Here is a 19688-nt window from a genome sequence, read left to right on the forward strand (position 1 = left end):
GCAAGACAGTGAGAAACCTTAAAACATTTAGTCCTAAGTGGGATGTTTCCATGAGATTCCCCCCCCCCCCCCCGGCCAGGGCTCAGGGAATCTTGGGAAGAGGCGGGGGGAGCAGGGGGAGGCAGTAAGATTCTAAGAGCCAGCAGGAAGGAAGGCACTGCTCCTTGAATGAAGCAGACGGACAGATGCATAAACTCACAGAGCCCGGCAGCATGTGCAGAGCCTGCAGGGTCTGCACCTGTGAGGGTCCTAGCACAAGAGGTGAAGTGGACACGTGCCACAATCCCAGAGATTAGGTCTCTCTCTAAATTGTGCTGGGGAATGGACCCAGCTGTGCAGGTGCTCCAGCACTGAGCTCCATGGCCCACACTGACCTCAGAGGCTGGAAGTGCGTCACCATCTGCTGCTGCACTGGAATGTTGCAGTCAGTCCAGTGGATATTTAAAAATCACATTGTCAATTCATTGTTATGACCATGAACTCACAAGAGTTAAACTGCACTGGAAAATCTAGGAATGTTGGCCCACATACAATCCCAGCATTGAAGCAACAGGAATGTGTGTCTGAGGCCTCTCTGCTGCATAGCAAGACCCCATCTCAAAAGAAAAGAAAAAGACCCAAAATAGTTTCAGTCCTTTCTCTCAACTTCTAGGGTTAAACTTTCCTAAAATGTTCTTTGAAAGACAGATCTCAAAATATATCTCAAGTTAAGAGCTTTGTGTAGTCCAATTATTTTAAGAATTAGTACAATGTGTTTGATGGTAGGAACTCGTACCCACTTTGCACACTTCACGGGTGTTCCCTAGTCACACGGATTCAGGGTGCAAAGGTGGACCGTGAGCCTTGTACTAAACAGGTAGACAGAGGAGCCGCACTCAGTCTCTAATCCCAGAAGTTAACAAAACCGTAACCTGCTGGTTTGCACTTCAGGTTAACGGGGAAGGAGTACATGAAGCTGTGTGCCCTGCAGGAGAAGGCTCGTCTTCTCAGATGAAGGAGTCAGCAGGCCTGACTGAAACCAAAGGTAGTTTTCAAATAAGCCATCCTGTTACCATAAATGATCTAAAAGTATAAAAAACAAACAGGTCGCTAATCCCCTCCTGTCACCCCATGTGCTTTAAAGGGGAAGATTACTTGAGGGAATGAAGAGGATATAAAATTGTGTCATTGATTGCCCCGTGCTCAATCATGCAGCACCTCTTCTCACCCTCAAGGCTTCATAGACTACCACATGGTTCAGAAAATGTGCGTTGAGGATATTTTATATGACCTGTTATACCCACGTGATAGAAGGAAAGAACAAATTCCCACAGTTATGCTGACCGCCCTCATGTGTGCCACAGCTTGCCCCATACACACAATAAATAAATGGATGTTTGAAGGTTTAAATAAAAAAAAAAAAAAAGAAATTTTACATTGAGGATATTTTATATGACCTGTTATATATCCTCTTTATTTCTCTCATGAATAAAAATTTGACATTAATTTTATGAAATAGGCATCAACTTGTTTAATATTTCATGGAAAGGTGTATATCCAATGCTGGCTTTCATTTATTGCTTCTAAGCTGCAGTTTAAGCTGTGGTTGGTCATCACAGTTATGTAGCAGCCAGCATACATCTAGACTAAAAGCACTAGGAGACCATGTCTACCCTTTAGAGGAAACATCATGAACTTCAAAGAAGCTGGCATGTCCAGGCTGAGACTTGTCCCCTTCTCACCTCAGTACTTTTAAAATAAATTCCTGTTTTTAAGAATCTAACTCCCGGGATGATGACATCTATGATGATCCTCAAGAAGCTGAAGTTATCCAGTCCTTGCTGGATGTTGTGGACGAGGAAGCACAGAACCTCTTAAACCAGAGGCATGCCACCAGAAGAGCCTGTTCTCCAGGTGGGGGAGCCAGATGGGTGAGCCAGCTTACCCGGGCGGGGCTCAAGCTCAGGGGTGGGGAGGAGCCAGGTGAGTGAGCCAGCAAATCCCAGAGCTCAAGCTCAGGGGTGGGGGGAGGAGCCAGATGAGTGAGCCAGCTTACCCGGAGCTCAAGGGTGGGGAAAGTTGTTGAGTAAAACTGAAATATATTAGCAACATCTTCATCCATCAATTTCTGGGCAGTGCTTTCAGAAACGAAACAAGATAACATTTATTGTCTGTTCCGTGTGTTTGTGGGTGAATTGCCTGTTAATGAGATTTAACAATGTATCATTAGAGGCTGTGGGTGTAGCTGTGGGTAGAGTGCTATCCTAGCATGCATAAAGCCCTGGGCTCAGCGCCCAGCACAGTATAAACCAGGCTTCGTGATACATGCCTGTAATCCCAGCACTTGGGATGTGGTGCCAGGAATACTAGAAGCTCACTATCATCTTCAGCTACATAGCAAGTTCAAAGCCAGCCAAGATTATGTGAGTGAGACTCTCTAAAAAGCAAACTAACAAGTATCATACATAAGGTGTCATAGCTTTTATAAATACATCGTCGTAAACACCTTCCATTCCGCTGACAAGAAGCCACTGTTAAAGCATGGCCGCTTCACAGACAAGCTTTACACGTACTTCACGCTGTGTATCCCGTTGTCGCTCACTCTTGGCTTGGTTAAAGGGCTCGCACTGCTGCTGTGCAGTGGTCTGCTTACTGCCGCCTTCTGTGAGTAAACACGGTTATATGGAAAGGCGGCTGCTGCCTCAGTACGTGTCTTAGCGTCTCTTGGCCTCTACATTTTCCCCCCAGATCCACTGAGGACGAATGGGGAGGCACCAGAAGAAGGAGATACCGACTATGATGGGTCTCCGCTACCTGAGGACGTCCCTGAGGTGAGGACCGTACCTGCGTGAACAGCCTGGTGCTGCACTTCGCTAGAATTCTGCTTCTACTCCAAAGAGGAAATAAATGGTGGTGTGGCTTGTTCTACCGTCAGATTATATTTGGGGTGTTGGGGGGTAGAGGAAGGTAGTTTTATTTTATTACATTGCAGTGACATCCACACCTAACAAAACTTTGAGTCAATTGAAAGAAAGAACAGGGCTGGAGAGATGGCTCAGTGATTAAGAGCACTGATCCAGAGGTCCTGAGTTCAAATCCCAGCAACCACATGGTAGCTCACAACCATCTGTAATGAGAGTTGACACCCTCTTCTGGTGTGTCTGAAGACAACTACTGTGTACTTCTATATATAATAAATAATTTTTTTTTTAAAAAAGAGAAAGGAAGGAAGGAAGGAAGGAAGGGGGGAAAGGAGAGGATGTCAGAGTTGCTGATGTAGACAGTTTCCAGTGTCAACTGCCCGAATGTGTACTTAGACACCGCCTCAAACACATTCATTGTGTGCTTAAGAGGTTAGTAGTATGGACGGACGCCAATAAGCTTGTGTGTGTGTGTTATGAGCATTTCTTTCTTTTTTGGTTTTTTCAAAACAGGGTTTCTCTGTGTAACCCTGACTGTCCTGGAACTCACTCTGTAGACCAGGCTGGCCTCGACCTCAGAAATCCACCTGCCTCTGCCTCCCAAGTGCTGGGATTAAAGGCATACGCCACCACACCCAGCTCTGATCATTTCTTAATGCATAAGAATTATATGAACATTGACTATCTCAAAACACACCATTTTCTTGAGGGTTTAAGATGTTCCTTTATACGATCTTGTAATAGTAGTTATGCCACAGCTCTTTGAGAGGTGCATGACTCTGTCAGTCTTAACAATGTAATTGTATGTTCACTACAGTATTTTGAAACTGACGTTTAATAAGGATATTCTGAGTGTCCCTTTTAGCTACAAGTAAATTAAAGCTTTGCTTGCTATCTTAAAAATTGCCCTCTAAAATGTATTTTCTCTTAAAAAGGAGAAAAAGCATATAATGTAGATTCTTCATTATAATGACCCATAGTAACAGTCATTTATGTCAGAAAACTTTAATTATATTGGTTTTTAGGATATATTTTCATTATAAAAATAACTTTAAATGTAACTATTAATATAAAATTCCTTTTTAATAATTCTGTCCACACTTTTCTTCTCCTGTTTTTGACCTTCCCTCTGTATTAGCTCCTGCCTGGCATCTGTGCCTCTTCTTTAAGACACCAGTTGTATTGATCAGGAGGCCCACACCTCTACTCTTACCACACCTGAGATCTATCTACCTTACCACACCTCTGATCTCTCTTACCTATAATTAACACATTTTTTTAAAAGGTCGAGACCTGTATTACATAAACTGAAACTATATAAAGGATGTGAAAAAGTATAAAGAAAAAGTAGCTGACTGTGGTTGGCCTCATGTTCTAGCAGAGGTGTGGTTTTGCCAACTGCAGGCAGCTTCTGTGATTGTGTGATATTTGGAATTCTGGGAATTTTTCAGAGGTTATATAAATGCAAGGGCCCCAGTACAAGAGGTGGGCTTGCTGTTTGAGGTTTGTTAGTAGTTGGTGCTCAAAGAATTAACGAGAGGAAAGAAGTTAGGGTCAGGGATCTCTCCCCTCCTACCCATCTTTCTCTCTTTCTAGTGAGCAGGGCCAAAACGGGGGTTGGCCTGGGGAAGGGTGGGGAAAATAAGAGCTCACAAGGTGGCAGAAATCATACATCTAACTAAAGGTAAGCAGAGAAAGTAATTACTATTAACCGACAAAATTCCCAGGCCACTGCAGAGGTCTCAGGCACTCTGTGTAGTATGGTAATTGAATGGCATGTGTAATATGAGAATAATAACAGTAACAACATAAAAGTAACTCGCAGAAAAACTTAAGCTTCATGAGATTGGCTTTGTTATAGTGAACTAATCTGATTTTTATTTCTCTTCATCATAGTCAGTGAGCAGCGGAGAAGGAAAAGTAGACCTTGCAAGGTAAAGCACGTGCGAGACGCTCTGTCCTTTTATCTTACGCAATGATTATTTCTGTTTCCAATAAAACGTTAATTAAATTATGGAGTGAAAATATAGATAAGTCCTGTTGTTGTTGTTATTTGAGACAAGACATAGTTCTGATTGGCCTAGAACTTGCTATGTAGACCAGATTGGCCTCAAACTAGCAAAGATCTACCTCTGTCTCCTGGAATTCTGGGATTCAAGGTGTGTGCCTTGAATATTATTTTCCAAGATGTGTTCCTGGTACATTCTCTTGACATCTTTATACTATACCTGTTGCTCAAAAACACAAAACAAAAATAAACAAGAAAGAAAGAAACGAGTCTAAAAGAAAGTGTACCAGAAATGGTGATTTTTCTGCTAAGACTATGGGTGGATTTTTGGGTTGGTTTGGTTTAACTTTTGCCTGTTTTTCTGTACTTTCAAATTTTTATGTTTTCATTTCTAAGAAAATGAAGCCAGGGTCAGCAAGATGGCTCAGTGACTAAAGGGGCTTGCCCCAAAGCCTGAAGACCCACGTTCACTCCCTAGGACCCACATGTTTGTGAACTGTGGCATGTGTGCAGATACACATCAAATAGTTAAATGTAATAAAAATATTTCAAATAATAGGAAACCAAGGATGTTAGGAAGTTGTTTTTTAGTTTTTATCATGCTTTTAAGAAAAGGTCTCACTGTGTAAGCCCCAGCTAACCTGGAACTTGTTATGTAGACCGGGCTCGACTTAAACTCATAGAGATCTGCCATTCTCTGCCTCCCTTGTATTAGATTAAAGGCATTCACCACCACACTTGATCTAAATTCCTTTAAACACCACAAAACAATTCTCTCTTTGAAAATAGTTTCCAGAGGCTGGAGAGATGGCTCTGATATTAAGGGCACTGGCTCCTCCTCCAGAAGATCCTGGTTCAGTTTCCAGCAACCACACAGCAGCTCGCACATGGCTGTAACTCCAGCTCTAAGAGGATCGGACACCCTCATCACAGGCATGCACACAAGCAAAACACCAAGGCACATAAAAAATTATTATTATTATTATTATTATTTAAAAAGAAGAAGAAAGAAAAGAGTTTGTGGAACCTGGTGAGCCAGTGGTAGCATACACCTTTATTCCCTGCACTCCAGAGGCTGGTGGATCTCTGTGAGTTCAAGGCCAACCTGATCTACAGAACAAGTTCCAGCACATAGTTTCTAGCTTAAATAAGAATTTTTTAATATGTCAAAAAACATTTTACATGTGTATATATACACATATTTATAGTTTAGTAAATGATTAAACATAAATTTCATATCTGATGAGGTTATTTGTATTTTTCTAGAAAGACAGTATTAGAATTTTTACTAAACTAGAAAAGAAAAAAAACATATTAATAAAGTCATGAGGACCTAGAGAGATGGCTCAGCAGTTAAGAGCACTGGGGGCTTTTCCAGAGAACCTGGGCTTGGTTCTCAGCAAACCCATCCAGCATTTCACAGCTGCCATAACTTAGGGGAGTAACCTCCTCTTCCTGCCTCCATAGACACACATAGTCTTTTTGTCAAATGAAGTAATGAAAACAACTTTATACCTACTCATCAGCAGACATCCGAAAAATAGAGTATACCTTGTTGGACAGACTAGGAAGAAAAGGATAATAAACAAGTGCAGTCTCCCAGGAAGACAGTGAAAATCACTGGGGCCCCTTTTGCACATTACTGATTCTTGAATATGCTTAACTTTGTTTTAATGCCGTTAAAACCATGAAAAAACGTGGTACCCTTCAACCTACCAATATGATTTTAAAGACTTTACTCCAGGGCCTATAAGAGAATATTCTTCTAGAATCATGGTGGCAAAATAATTGCAACATGTTTGCAGCAGAAGACACCATAAAAGAAATGGTAAAGTCAGAGGCCAAGGTGTACTGTGAAATACCACAGAAAACATGTCTCTGTAAGACAGTGTATGTCCTGGAAGGCAAAATCAATTCTCATAGACAGTAAAGAGATGGCTCAGCAGTTAAGACTATATACACTGCTCTTCCAGAAGACCCAAGTTCAATTCCAAGCACCAGTGTGGTGTAGATTATAACTGCTTATAATTCTCCCTCCAGGATGGACACACAGGTGCATACACACACACACACACACACACACACACACACACACACACACACACACAAAACCTTGCAGAAGCAGAACTCAGCAAGTGTGAAATACAGTAGTCCACAGTGAGTTGAAGCAGGAAAATATTCCCACAATAAAACCAACACAGGAGTCTGGATGGTTCAGCTCAAAGCCTGAATCGGTTCCTAGTTAGTTGGTTCCTTGGGTATAAGGAAGTCACAACCATATGTATCTACGCTTCCAAATTACCTGCTGCTGTCTTCTGACCTCTATAAGCAGCAGGCTGGTGCCCACTCAGTCACATAAATAGAAAAACAACCTATGCCCGTTTTTGACATTTGGAGAGCATCCGTGTGTGCTTTAATGGTGTGCACTGGTGACCTCAGACAGACAACTCTGCCTGTTCCCCTGACTGTCAGAAAGTGAGAATCAAGATTAACCTAGTCCTGTTTACCTCACCTACACCTGAACACTAATGTGCTGCCTAGGCTTCCCTTCCAACCACTTACCTCACCAAGGATGATCTGTGGATTAGCTTTCCATAGCTACAACGAAGTATCTGGAATAAATTACGCTCACGGAGGAAAGGTTCCGGGGACCATGATGTCATTGGTTTCTGTTGATCTTGCTTGGCCCCTTTGCTCCTCTGTGACCTGAGTTTGAGCCTTAGAACCCACATTAAAATAAAGCTGAGAGTGATGCTCAGTGCTTGCAACCGAGCACCGAGGAAGTAGAACCAGGCAGACCCCTGAGGTTAGTAACTGGCCAGCCTTGAATGTTTGGCAGGTTCCAAGATTTTGAGATACCCCGTCTCGGAAAAGAATAAAAAGAAGGCAGGTGCCACCTGAGAAGTAGTTCCCGTTGTAGGTCCTTGCTCGTGCACACACAAGTTCATGCATCCCCATCCCCTCCCACGTGTGCACATAGACCCCTGCTCCTGCACATACAAGTGCTTGCAGCCCTCATACACCTACGCACACAAGTGAAAGAATGAGTTAGATGCTGGTAAGCCTATGACATCCATGTTGACACAAAACCATCCCCAAGAGACTCCTTCAGTCTAAGATTCAGAGACCTGGAGTCTGTCTCCAACTAAAACTGCTACTGTGCACTTCACTTTATTTAACATCTACCATGATTTTAAGAGTTATGGAGGGGCTGGAGAGATGGCTTGGCGGTTAAGAGCACTGGCTGCTCTTCCGAAGGTCCTGAGTTCAATTCCCAGCAACCACATGGTGGCTCTTGGCCATCCATAATGGAATACCCTCTTCTGGTGTGTCTGAAGACAGCTACAGTGTACTCATAAATAAAATAAATCTTTATTTAAAAAAAAAGAGTTATGGATTGTATCCACACAAGGTCTTGCTATTTTCCCAGGCTGGTGTCCAACTCCAAGGTTCAGCTGATCCTCCTGCCTCAGCCACCAGAGGAGCTAATAGCATAGTCATGTGCTACCATACCCAATCTGAACTTGATTTTTTTTTCAATCAAGAGAGTTTAATTTTTCCATGTATCTATGTACTGTGTGTGAGACAGAGAGAGACAGAGAAGTGCATGTTGACACACATGCTGCTTTGCAAGTACATTGGTCAGAGAGCAACTATAACAGTTCTTTATCTTCCCCGTGAGTCCCAGGGATGAAACTGGGACATCAGACCTGATGGCACTCAGACTGAGCCACCTCACCAGCTCAGACAGCGTAACAGTATCATAGTTAACTATAGAGAAAACAAATAACTTGAATCATGATATTTAAAATTATGCTGGAGACAAAAATATTTCAAGTCTGTTTGTTGGCATAGCTTAACTGCAGCATCACAAGAAGAGAAGCCCATCGAAGAGGACGCCACGCAGGAAAGCAGAAACTCGACAACGGAGACAACAGACGGTGAAGATTCCAGCAAAGGCAAGGATTTTAGGACCAGCTTCTTGCATTTAAAACAGCAAGCAGGGAGGTGAAAGCTCTAAGTGATGATTTCACAATTCATGGATGGTATTGCCGAATGTATATGCTCTTTGGTGTTACACATACACGGCATATACACATATACGATGTCTAAGTCACGTAGACATCGGCTTTGGTGGCCATAACTAAATTATTTGCATAGCTAGAGCCTAAAGCTCTCGGTGGCTTAGGGGAAAGCACAAAGTATCGTGACTTAAAAATGGAAACTGCAAGTCTTGGTTCTGCTGTGGACTAGTGAGAGATAAGGAGCTCAGCTCGCCGGGGACAGAGCTGCTGCGACATCTGAAATGCGAGAGAGAAGTTGCCCTTGACTGCTGGCCTGGCTTTTTCCGGCCCGCTCTGTCCTTCTGCAGGCTCCTGTGGACACCTGCGGCATACTCTTCCAATTAGCTTTCCTGCTCCAATTGCAGTCCTGTTCTTCAGAAAGAGTTAACATATTTCAGATGAGCAGAATGGATCCCCACTGACCATGCCCCACCAGGCGCTGAGCTCCTTGGGGCATCTTGTCCAGCCCTGGATCCCTCATGGCGCTCAGCCTTACTGCCCCCTGCAGGAAGTTAGCTGCAGCACCACCATGCCCTAACTGCTTGAGGATTCTCCCGCCTTGTCTGGGAAAGCAATTGCCTTGTGTTGTAAATAATCCGTATAGCGGGTACTCACTCAGACCCCAGGCTCTTCTAGGGTACCTGTGTAATACAGCTCCTAAATAGTCCACGAAAAGTGCTCTGTGCAGGAAGAACACTGCCCAATCCAGGAGTCGGCAGTGAGGGGGAAGAGGAGGCACGGAAAAGGGAAGGCTGTAGTCTAATGACAATCTCCTCACGTGTGGGATTTCTGACCTCTTGTCTCTGTCTTCCCCAGTGCTGAGAATCCAAGTAACAGGGGAAACTGGGTAGGTTTTCCTCACATAAACAGTGTCAGTAAAGTCAAACAAAAATGAGCATATGTTCCTTTCAAGAGCTAAACAACTGGGAGTCGCCCGCCTTCCAGACCTGTGAGCAGTGATGAGGTAGCTGCTTCAAGGCTGGGTGAGGTAGCGGTGTAGTAGCAAAACCTGTGTGGCCTGCAGTCATCAGCCAGGCTGCTGCCCCCTTTCCTAGGACAGTGGGAAGTGAGAAGAGGCTCAAGTGAGCTCGGGTGAGAACTGAAGAACCTTCTGGTCCTTCCTGATAGATCCCCCCTTTCTGACGAATGAGGAGCTGGCAGCCCTGCCGGTGGTCAGAGTCCCTCCCTCTGGCAAGTACACGGGCACACAGCTGCAGGCCACCATCCGCACGCTGCAGGGCTTGCTCGACCAAGGGATCCCTTCTAAGGAGCTGGAGGTAAGTGCTCCCTGTGTTTATTTGAATGGGAAATGTGATCATGGTTAGGAAATGTCCTTCAAGGTGGAACACATTCCATCTCTTTGAAAATACCAATTCCTTTCTGTCTTAGTGTTCTATTGCTGCGAAGAAACAGCATGGCAGCGGCAACTCTTAAAGAGACATTTAACCGGGGCTGGCTTACAGTTCAGAGGTTCAGTCCATTGTCATCATGGAGGGAAGCATGGCTGTGTGAGGCAGACATGGCACTGGAGATGTAGCAGGGAATTCTACATCTGGATTGGCAGGCAACAGGAAGCACTGAAACACTGGGTGTGGTTTGAATATTTGAGACCTCAAAGCCCACTCCCCAGTGACACATTTATTCCAACAAGGCCACACCCACTCCAACAGGGCCATATTTCCTGATAGTACCACTTCCTATGGGCCTATGGGGGCCATTTTCATTCAAACCACCAGACTCTGCAACACTACCCTGTAGGGCTAACTTCCAACTCTAAAGAGCACCATTTTGTCATACCTAATGATAAATTAATTTTCTCAGTGAGGATCTTAATGATTCTAGTTTAACAAGATTATCTTAACTGCTCAGAACTTGACAGATTTTTCTAATGATATTCTGTATTTCTTATATGTAAAAATAAAAATGTTTTAATTTAAAAAGTCTGGTCCTAATGGCACATGTCTATGTTCCCACCCCTTGGGAGTAAATGCAGGAGGGTCAGGAGTTCAGTCTTCCTGGCTTCTGCAGTGAGGTGTGTTGGTACAAACAGCTGCTGTGGGTAGACACAGCCCTCTTGGGTATGCATGCCAGGTCGCTGCCCTTGCTCCTGTGTTGCAGGAGAAACACAGCCCCACTGGGCTCAGGGGTCACCTTGTCCCTTTCTCTCAAACCCCCAGCTTCACTGCTCACTCGCCACTGAAAGGAGGTGCTCCTCTGAGAGCTGCTGCTATGTGCTTACACTCTGAAGGTGCCATGGAACCACTCAGTACCGGAGGTGTATGCCTCCTCTCCTTGAGTCTGGCTTTGTAGAAGCGGTTGTGTCTTCTTTAAGGTTTGGGGCTAAGCATCGTTATCCCCACCCCAGCACCTCTGAAGCACAGCTGTTTCCCTCCCCCAGCATCTAAATCTCCAAAAGGCATATCACCATGTTTGTTTATTTCCACATTGTCTCTTGGGAGCTGAAAGTTCCCTGAGATAGACTGTGCCTTCACTTACATCACGTTCTCTCCACTCATTGCACCAGCACTTACCACAGTGCCTTGCATATATATAGGAGCAGTCATGAAAAGGAGAAGGAATTGACTATCTGCACAGTGGACTGTCCACAACAGCAATACTACACACCGTGGTCTGTGACTCTATTCATGATATTGTCAAGAAAGTACTCCAGATGTTGCCTTCTTTGTAGGGTTTTTTGTTTGTTTCTTTTAGGATTATAGACAGTTTTAAACTGAATTTAGAACATAGGTTAAGAAATGCTATTAGTCGGCTGATCATGACCTGTCCAGTCAAAGGTTCTTGCAGTAAATTCATTCAGCAACAGCTTACAAACCTGTGTTCGTTAGCACTCTCAGCCCAATCGGTGCAGTAGAAGCATTGCTCTTGACTAAGTTATTGCTTTAGTTGACAAATTTAACCTTATGTCCATGTTGTTACTTGTAGAACCTTCAAGAATTAAAACCTTTGGATCAGTGTCTGATTGGACAGACAAAGGAAAACCGCAGGAAGAACAGATACAAAAATATCCTTCCCTGTGAGTTCCAGTGTGGGTCTGTGTGTGTGTGTGTGTGTGTGTGTGTGTGTGTGTGTGTGTGTGTTCCAGTGTGGGTCTAACTGTGTGTATCTGTGAGTTCTAGTGTGGCTCTAATCGAGTGTGTACGTGCAGTGAGTTCCAGACCAGCCTAGACCACATAGAGAAGCCACGTCTCTAGAAAGGAAAGGAGTCTAAGAAAGGTTTTAAATGGAGTAGATGAGGATTCAGCATTAAGGAGATGGGAGTTGTTATATGAGGCCAAAACCATGCAGATTTTATCTTAAAACCAGAACTGGGAAAACTATAAATACAAAGTAATTTATTGTTAGGAAGCAAACTGAACTAAGATGAAAGCCAAGCAATAAATCTTGAAACCCAATTTTAAAGGTTCATCCTTGGTTGCCACCACAACTAACTTATTAAATTTATAAATATTTAAACTATGAGGCCAGGTAAAGAAAGGTACTTGCCACCAAGGGGAGACAGACAGTCCTGTTAAGGTGTCTTCTGTCCTCCACATGTGTGGGTGGCAGCCACACACACACAAAAGCCACTCAAATAAATAATACAAAGTGACAAAATAAAAGATTCTCCTCACGTATCCACAAGATCTAGAGATGTCAGTCATGTCCCTAGCAGCCACTTTGACAGTGTCACTTCAGAGCGAGCTTTTGTTCTATGAAAGAGTTTGTTCCATCATTCAGAACCCTTGTCACTGGTATCTAAATACTGACAGAGAAGTAACAATGTTTATGTTTGTTTCCCTCCTTACTTACTGTGATGGTCTACTGTTTGTTAAGTTACTTTGTTACATGTTACCACACTTGTAATACAAACTCTATGTCAGTAAACCCCAAGTTTCATAGAAAGCCACCAAGCTGACATTTAGATAGAGTGTAACAAACACCATAAATATGATCTGGACTGCTGCTGGTTGAAATGCACATCATCAACACACACACAAGGAGGGCCCTAGGAACCATTGTAGTCATTGACTCCAGCTTCTTGTGAAACTTGTGGTGACAATACATGGTGGTGACATGCCCTTTTGCTGTGGACATTCACAGATGACACCACAAGAGTGCCTCTTGGAGATGAAGGTGGATACATCAATGCCAGTTTCATCAGGATCCCGGTGGGGACCCAGGAATTCGTGTACATTGCCTGCCAGGGGCCGTTGCCCACCACTGTGGGGGATTTTTGGCAGATGGTTTGGGAGCAGAACTCCACGGTGATAGCAATGATGACGCAGGAGGTGGAAGGAGAAAAGATCAAATGCCAGCGGTACTGGCCAAGCATCCTGGGCACAACCACCATGGCCAACGAGAGGCTGCGCCTGGCCCTCCTGAGGATGCAGCAGCTGAAGGGCTTCATCGTGCGGGTGATGGCCCTGGAGGATATTCAGGTCAGTCACTCGTCAGAAAGCAGACCTGCACGCTCTCCGGGAGGCCACAACAAAAGCAGGGCATCTACTATCTTTTATTTTTGAGACCAGGTCTCACGTAGCCCAGACTGGCCTCAAAGTCATTATACAGCTACAACAACCTGGAAGTCCTGATCCCCCTGCTTCTGTCTCCTGGGTACTGGGATTACAGGAATGTGTGATCCTGTCAAACCACACGCAGCTTCCAGTAGAGTTTTAAGAGTGGCCCTCATTCAGTTTCATCTGGTAGATGCTGTATTAGAACAAACATGGGGTTTTAACATGATCATCAGTCTGTGCTTAGGAATAAACAGCACAAAACAGTTCATAAACTGCAGTGTACATAGAACCATTACTGTTGTTGTTATTATTATTGTTGTTGTTTTTTTTCGGGATAAGGTTTCCCTGTGTAGCCCTGGCTGTCCTGGAACTCGATCTGTAGACCAGGCTAAGCTGGCCTTGAACTCTAGATTGGCCTACTTCTGGTTGCCAAGTGCTGGGATTAAAGGCATGTGCCAGCACACCTGATGAAACTTGCTTTGTTTAACACCTACAGGGTCCAATATCTAAGTAGACTAATTGAAGCTGTTTTAAGAAATCTGTGGCTATGAGAACACGTCCGGTGAAGGCAGCCTACATGTTTAGCGGGTGTGCACAGCTGTGCCATATCAGCTGTCATTGACACACTTGCCAGACACACTGGATAAAACTAGTGCATGCTAGCTTGTGATCGGCCTTTAGACAGAGCCAGCCGTCTGTCTCTTCAGTGTGGCATTCCCTCACCTGGTGCACCCTTCCCGGAAATATGAGCTATGCAAAGCCATGTTTGCTCATGAGTCTTTAACTTTCTTCAACGTTTCTTTGTTTTTCCTTCTCTGTGTGTATATGTGTTTGTGTGTGTACATAGATGTGTAGGTATGTCTGTGCGCACGTGTACGCTAGAGGCTGATGTAGGAATCTTCCTTCCTCTGTGGCTCTCTGCCTCCCTTGAGAAAGACTCGGCCACTGAACACGGAGCTCCCAGATTGAACTGCTCCGGCTGCCTTCCAGCCCCAGGAATCCTCCTGACTCCATCTCCCCAGCACAGGATTAAAGGGCAGTCCCCATGCCCAACTTTTTCTGTGGATGCTGGGGATGCAAGCTCAGACTCCATGCTTATGTGACAAGCACTTTACCCCTGAGCTTTCTTCAGCTTTTCTAGAAGGAAAACAAAACAAAACAAAAACAAAACAGTATGCTGATTCACTTCCATTGGCGACATATAAACGTGTTATGAGACTTTCCTTATTATTTACAAAGTGTCAGAGCTTTTATTCCTTTATGAAACCTAAACATTTTAGTTAACACATTTTAATTAATGCTCCTAGGTCCTGCCAGGTGATGTTTTGGCTCACACGAGCTTACCCATTGCTCAGATGAGCTTAGCACTTCGTGTTCCTCAGGTGACCTGATCATGAATCACAGTAGAGTAGTCCAACTCAAACCCTGGCATGGACCCCAGGTCCAGCATTTTAACAACAGGCAGACAGCCGTTCAGTACCCACATGGAGCTTGCTGCCTGCGTGGGCGTGGGCTGGCTGTGTTAGTCGTGCTGCTGGGAAAACAAAACCGAAAGGAAGGGTTGCTGGACTCTGAGATACAGGCTGTGTGTTCAACAACACAGGATGGCCTGAGAGGCTGCATTTGAGGAAAACGAAGCAGATAATAAAACCAGAGGATGCTGGGGGAGGAGGAGTTCTAATGGGAAAGAAAGAATAAAGTTCTGAGACTGACATTGCCAAACATATCACTTAAATGAGCCCACAGAGGCCTGGGTACCATCCCTAGCCACTAGGACTGGGCGGTGGTGATGCAGTCCGTGTATTTTTCAATCTGTTGTTGTCGGTTTTAGCCACAGTCTTGCTCTGTACCCTAAGCTGGCCTTGAATACTCCGTCCTCCTCTCTTGGTCTGAATACTGGAAATTAGGCATATGCCACCATACCCAGCTTTGTATGTTTATACCTTTTTATCTCTTCCATTTTTTCTTTTGATCTGATTCAATATACCACTCAAATTTGAAAGATGGAAATGATACTGTAAGGACCTGACTTAGGGACAGGTGACATTGTAACTCACTACATTTTACACTTTCAGACAGGGGAGGTGCGACATATTTCTCATCTGAATTTCACTGCCTGGCCAGACCACGATACACCGTCGCAGCCAGACGACCTGCTCACATTCATCTCCTACATGAGACACATCCGTAGGTCGGGCCCAGTCATCACACACTGCAGCGCTGGCATTGGACGCTCAGGAACCCTCATTTGCATAGACGTGGTCCTAGGCTTAATCAGCCAGGATCTGGAAGTAAGTACAAGATACGGCCGAGTGCTGGGCGATGTGACTGTCTAAATGTGTTGTTTCACCTTGTACAGACAGTAAGCTTCTCTGTGAGAGCAAGTCAGTACTGTTGCCATGACTACAGGAAATACCAAAGTCCAAAAGACAGTCCACTTTTAAAAAGAAAAATATTGAGCTTTGTCCTTGTTACCTATAGATAAGAAATTGGTAATTTTGTTTGAAAATTAATACTAATCTATTACTCTAAGTAGTTACTCTTAATTTTTAAATATTAATAAAGCAAGTAACAGTGTGATCTTACTTTGACTCTAATCTAAATTCGTATGAAACTTCCTTAATTGCCAAAATATCTTGTATTTAAATATATATATAGTTTTTGGATATAATTGTATATTGTATATAATCAATATATAGTATGTATATATATATGTATGTGTGTAGATAGGTAGATGATAGAGATATAGAGATTAAAGGGTCTGTCTCTTAAAGGGTTTTAGATGATGCAGTTCTATCCAGTTCTTGATACTCCTATAACCTATGATAACTGAAGTGGGGCACACCCAGCAGTCCAGTCTGCCCTCGTCTCAGACTGTCAAGCATCAGCTAAATTAAAAGGAAATGGAATTTTATTCTGGACATTAGTGTGAGGAATATTGCTTACATTATTTTTTTATAGTTTAAGAAATTAGCTAAATGTCAGAGGAAGAGAATGTGTATCAAAGACGTTCAAACATAGTAGACTCTAGTTCTTAGAAATACTGTATCATAGAAGGTCACTTCAGGAAGTCATTATACTGGAGAGTTTGACGAGTCGTGAGGAGGGGCAGGGGTGAGGACCCCACAGGGGACGCCTTCGCATCACCCAGCTTGTGTCTAACGCACCACTCTGTGTCCCGGCAGTTCGACATCTCTGACCTAGTGCGCTGCATGAGGCTTCAGAGGCACGGCATGGTGCAGACCGAGGTGAGGAGGACTTCTTCTGAGACTAATAGTTTAAAAGTTGCTCTTGAATTTGTATTCTCTTTCTGTCTGTCTTTCTGAGATGATCTTGCTATGGCCCAGGCTAACCTGGGCTCAAGCGCTCTTCTCATCTCAGCCTTCAGGTAACAGGATGACAGAGGAAGGCTCTACCCTTTGCCCAGTGATCTCTTTGAAGGTTTCCTTCCATGTTATAACATAAAACCAACATCTCTTGTCATAAAGGACCCTTCTATAGCATTAAGACTAATTCAGAAAAAAAAAAAGGGGGAATTTCAGACTATCATTTTAGATACTACCTTAAAATTTTTATTTTTTTAATGGAGAACAGGAGCTGGGGAGATAGCTCCTCAGTGAAGTACTGTCATGAGGTCCTAGGTTTGAGCCTCAAAACCTACACGAAAATCCAGGCATAGACTGGGAGGACAGACTCAGGCAAGTTCCTAAATTTATGAGCTCCAGCCATTGAGAGACCCTGTCTCAAAAAAGCAGGGGGTTAGGGGAGGGGCGGGGAGGCACCTACCCAGGGCTGTCATCTGGCTCCTCATGCATGCACACACAGGCACATACATACACAGACACACACACAGGCACATACATACACAGACACACACACAGGGAGGGAGGGGAAAGGTGGGGAGAGGGAAGAAGGGATGCAGTGTCCCCACTAAGTTGCTCATAAAGGGTGGACTTGTTGGAGGCTCCGAGTGAGAATGGCTCTGCCTGCTGCCTGATGGGGTTCCTCCCCATCTCAGTCACCAGCCTTTCAGACAGCAGCAGCTCAGAGAGGCCGAGAAGGACCGCAGGCCCTGCCAGACAGCCCCCACAGCTGTTTCTGTTGTGTTCACTCCTCTTTCCTAAAACTGAATGTACACGGCATCACCCCATCCCCAGCTGAAGCTACCGTCACAGGAAGTGAATGCACTGTGCTAGAGCCCAGCATGGCTAAGTCCTTCCTTCCTTCTAGATTGGAACTGTGAGGTAGACTTAAAGCAATCATTCTCGCTTCTCCACAGAGTCACATTTATCTGCCTCTTAAAAACATAGCCATTTCCGACTTTAACTTGGCCACTTTCCAGTCATGCTGAGTTTTGATTCAGATGAAGGCTCGGTAAGCCTTAAGCTGCTTTCTAGCTAAGGAAGCCATGCTGATCTGTATGTAAGAGCTCTTTTTGCCTGAGTGTTCATTCACAACATTTGAGATCTGAGCACCAGGAGTTTCTCCCAGTGCCTGGGACACACCACTGAATCAGACACACCCTGCCACAGAGCCCGAGACACTCCAGTGGGGCCCTGAGGATGACAGGCCATCCGGTGGCTCTGAAAGTGATAAGCACTTTAGCGTAGAGGTGTGAAGGAAGCCAGCCATTGCCGTCTGAGAACTGAATTCAGAACAGTGACACCATAAGAAAATAACTCCAGCCAGGCCCAGTGCCCCACCCCTCGGTGTCTGAAGCCAGCTTGGTCTGTATAGTGAGTTCCAGGCCAATCAGAGCTGCCTGGTGAGACCCTGTCCAAAATTAAAAACAATAGTGTAACTCCTTTGTTCAGTCGTTTGCCCACAGACGAGCCCTCTGGATTCCAGTGAATAGTCCCTAGCACAGGATCACATACAGGGCCCTGCTTAAAGTCTGTGTGAATCACAAAACAAGAAAGATAGGAGTGAGGGAGAGGGACTTATAGGGAGGAAGAGGTAGCCAGGGTGTGGGGAGTAAGAGTGATGGGGGAGGGGCAACAGCAGAATCAGTGTGTGTGATGTACGTGGATGAAATTGTAGAAGAATAAATGTAAGACAGGTTACTTCTTTGAAGAAGATGTAACATTAAGCTGCGATCTGGGGAGTCCTCGGGCAGAGTCTGCTGTCTTGGTGAATGGGCCTGTCATGTGTGGTGTGACAGGACTAGAGAGAGCCGGGAGGAGCTGAGGCAGATGGGAGGTAACAGGACAAGGCTTGTAATTTCCTCTGAGTGAGAGGCAAGCTGGCACAGGCCTATAGCCTGGAGTGACATGACTGCGCTCATTTCAAATGATCGCTTAGCACTGCACAAGAAACAAGAGTTCCTCTGGGGAGGGACACGGGGTTAGAGGCCGGGAAGGAGTTACCAGGTAAGCAAAATGACTGCCTACAGAGCTGTGACAGTGGAGAGACTCGTGAGTGGACTTCCCACGGTGGGTAGTGTGAGAGCAGTCTGCCGTGAGCATGGCATTGCACAGGAACTCAGATGAGCAGCAGGAAGCCTGGAGGCAGCTAACATCCCAGTCTCTCAGTAGCTGCTGATGTCGTAGGCGTGCACAGAATTCCTATTCATGTATGTATGCTTGACAGTGAGAACTGAGCTCCTGCTGTGCTTGTTGTTTGATTACTTCCCATTTAATATGCTGTGGGTGTTTTTTTTAAAGATTTGACTTTAAGATCTGGAGCTGCACCTACAGGCAGCTGTGAGCCGCCACGTGCACTCTAGGAGCTAGACCTCTATATTAAAAATGTTGAAAGGGAAATTATTTCATATTTAAATAATACTTAAAGATTACATTTAATTTTTATTTCTATATTTTTGCTCTGAAATCCTTAAGAAGCTTGTTTTAGTAGATTTGTGGCTTATTAACTTTTTCACATTTTAAAACAAGATGAATTCAGTCAGTCTAGAGAAATCTAGGTTGTAGAGATTGAGGGTATAGCTCAGTAACGGAGCACTTGTCTAGCAAGCCTGCAGCCCTGGGTTTGGCCCCAGCACCAAAAAATAAAATCAGAGAGAAAGGGGTTTCTTAGGAAATGTATACAATCCCAGATCATTACCGACATAACCCCTTGGCTCTCCCCTCTTTTTATCAATTTTCTTGTTTATAGTTTTTATGGCACTTCACAGTTCTGTACACTGACTCTTACATTCAGCACTTAAACAAAAAGTTCTTATTTCCAAATTTCTCAAGCACCT

At 44.4% G+C, this 19688-nt stretch overlaps 1 protein-coding gene across 1 annotated transcript in view; it reads left to right on the forward strand.

The window, feature by feature from the left end:
• Ptpn13 (protein tyrosine phosphatase, non-receptor type 13) overlaps positions 1–19688 on the forward strand; it is a 173170-nt gene that overhangs the window by 152751 nt on the left and 731 nt on the right. The window contains exons 38-47 of the mRNA NM_011204.2: positions 931–1024; positions 1756–1893; positions 2728–2810; positions 4797–4834; positions 8764–8867; positions 10101–10249; positions 11916–12006; positions 13074–13411; positions 15565–15780; positions 16675–16737. Coding sequence (NP_035334.2) covers positions 931–1024; positions 1756–1893; positions 2728–2810; positions 4797–4834; positions 8764–8867; positions 10101–10249; positions 11916–12006; positions 13074–13411; positions 15565–15780; positions 16675–16737 — 1314 coding nt within the window. The remainder of the gene's footprint in view (positions 1–930; positions 1025–1755; positions 1894–2727; positions 2811–4796; positions 4835–8763; positions 8868–10100; positions 10250–11915; positions 12007–13073; positions 13412–15564; positions 15781–16674; positions 16738–19688) is intronic.

Source organism: Mus musculus, chromosome 5 (assembly GCF_000001635.26).
Source record: "Mus musculus strain C57BL/6J chromosome 5, GRCm38.p6 C57BL/6J".
Classification (NCBI taxonomy): domain Eukaryota; kingdom Metazoa; phylum Chordata; class Mammalia; order Rodentia; family Muridae; genus Mus; species Mus musculus.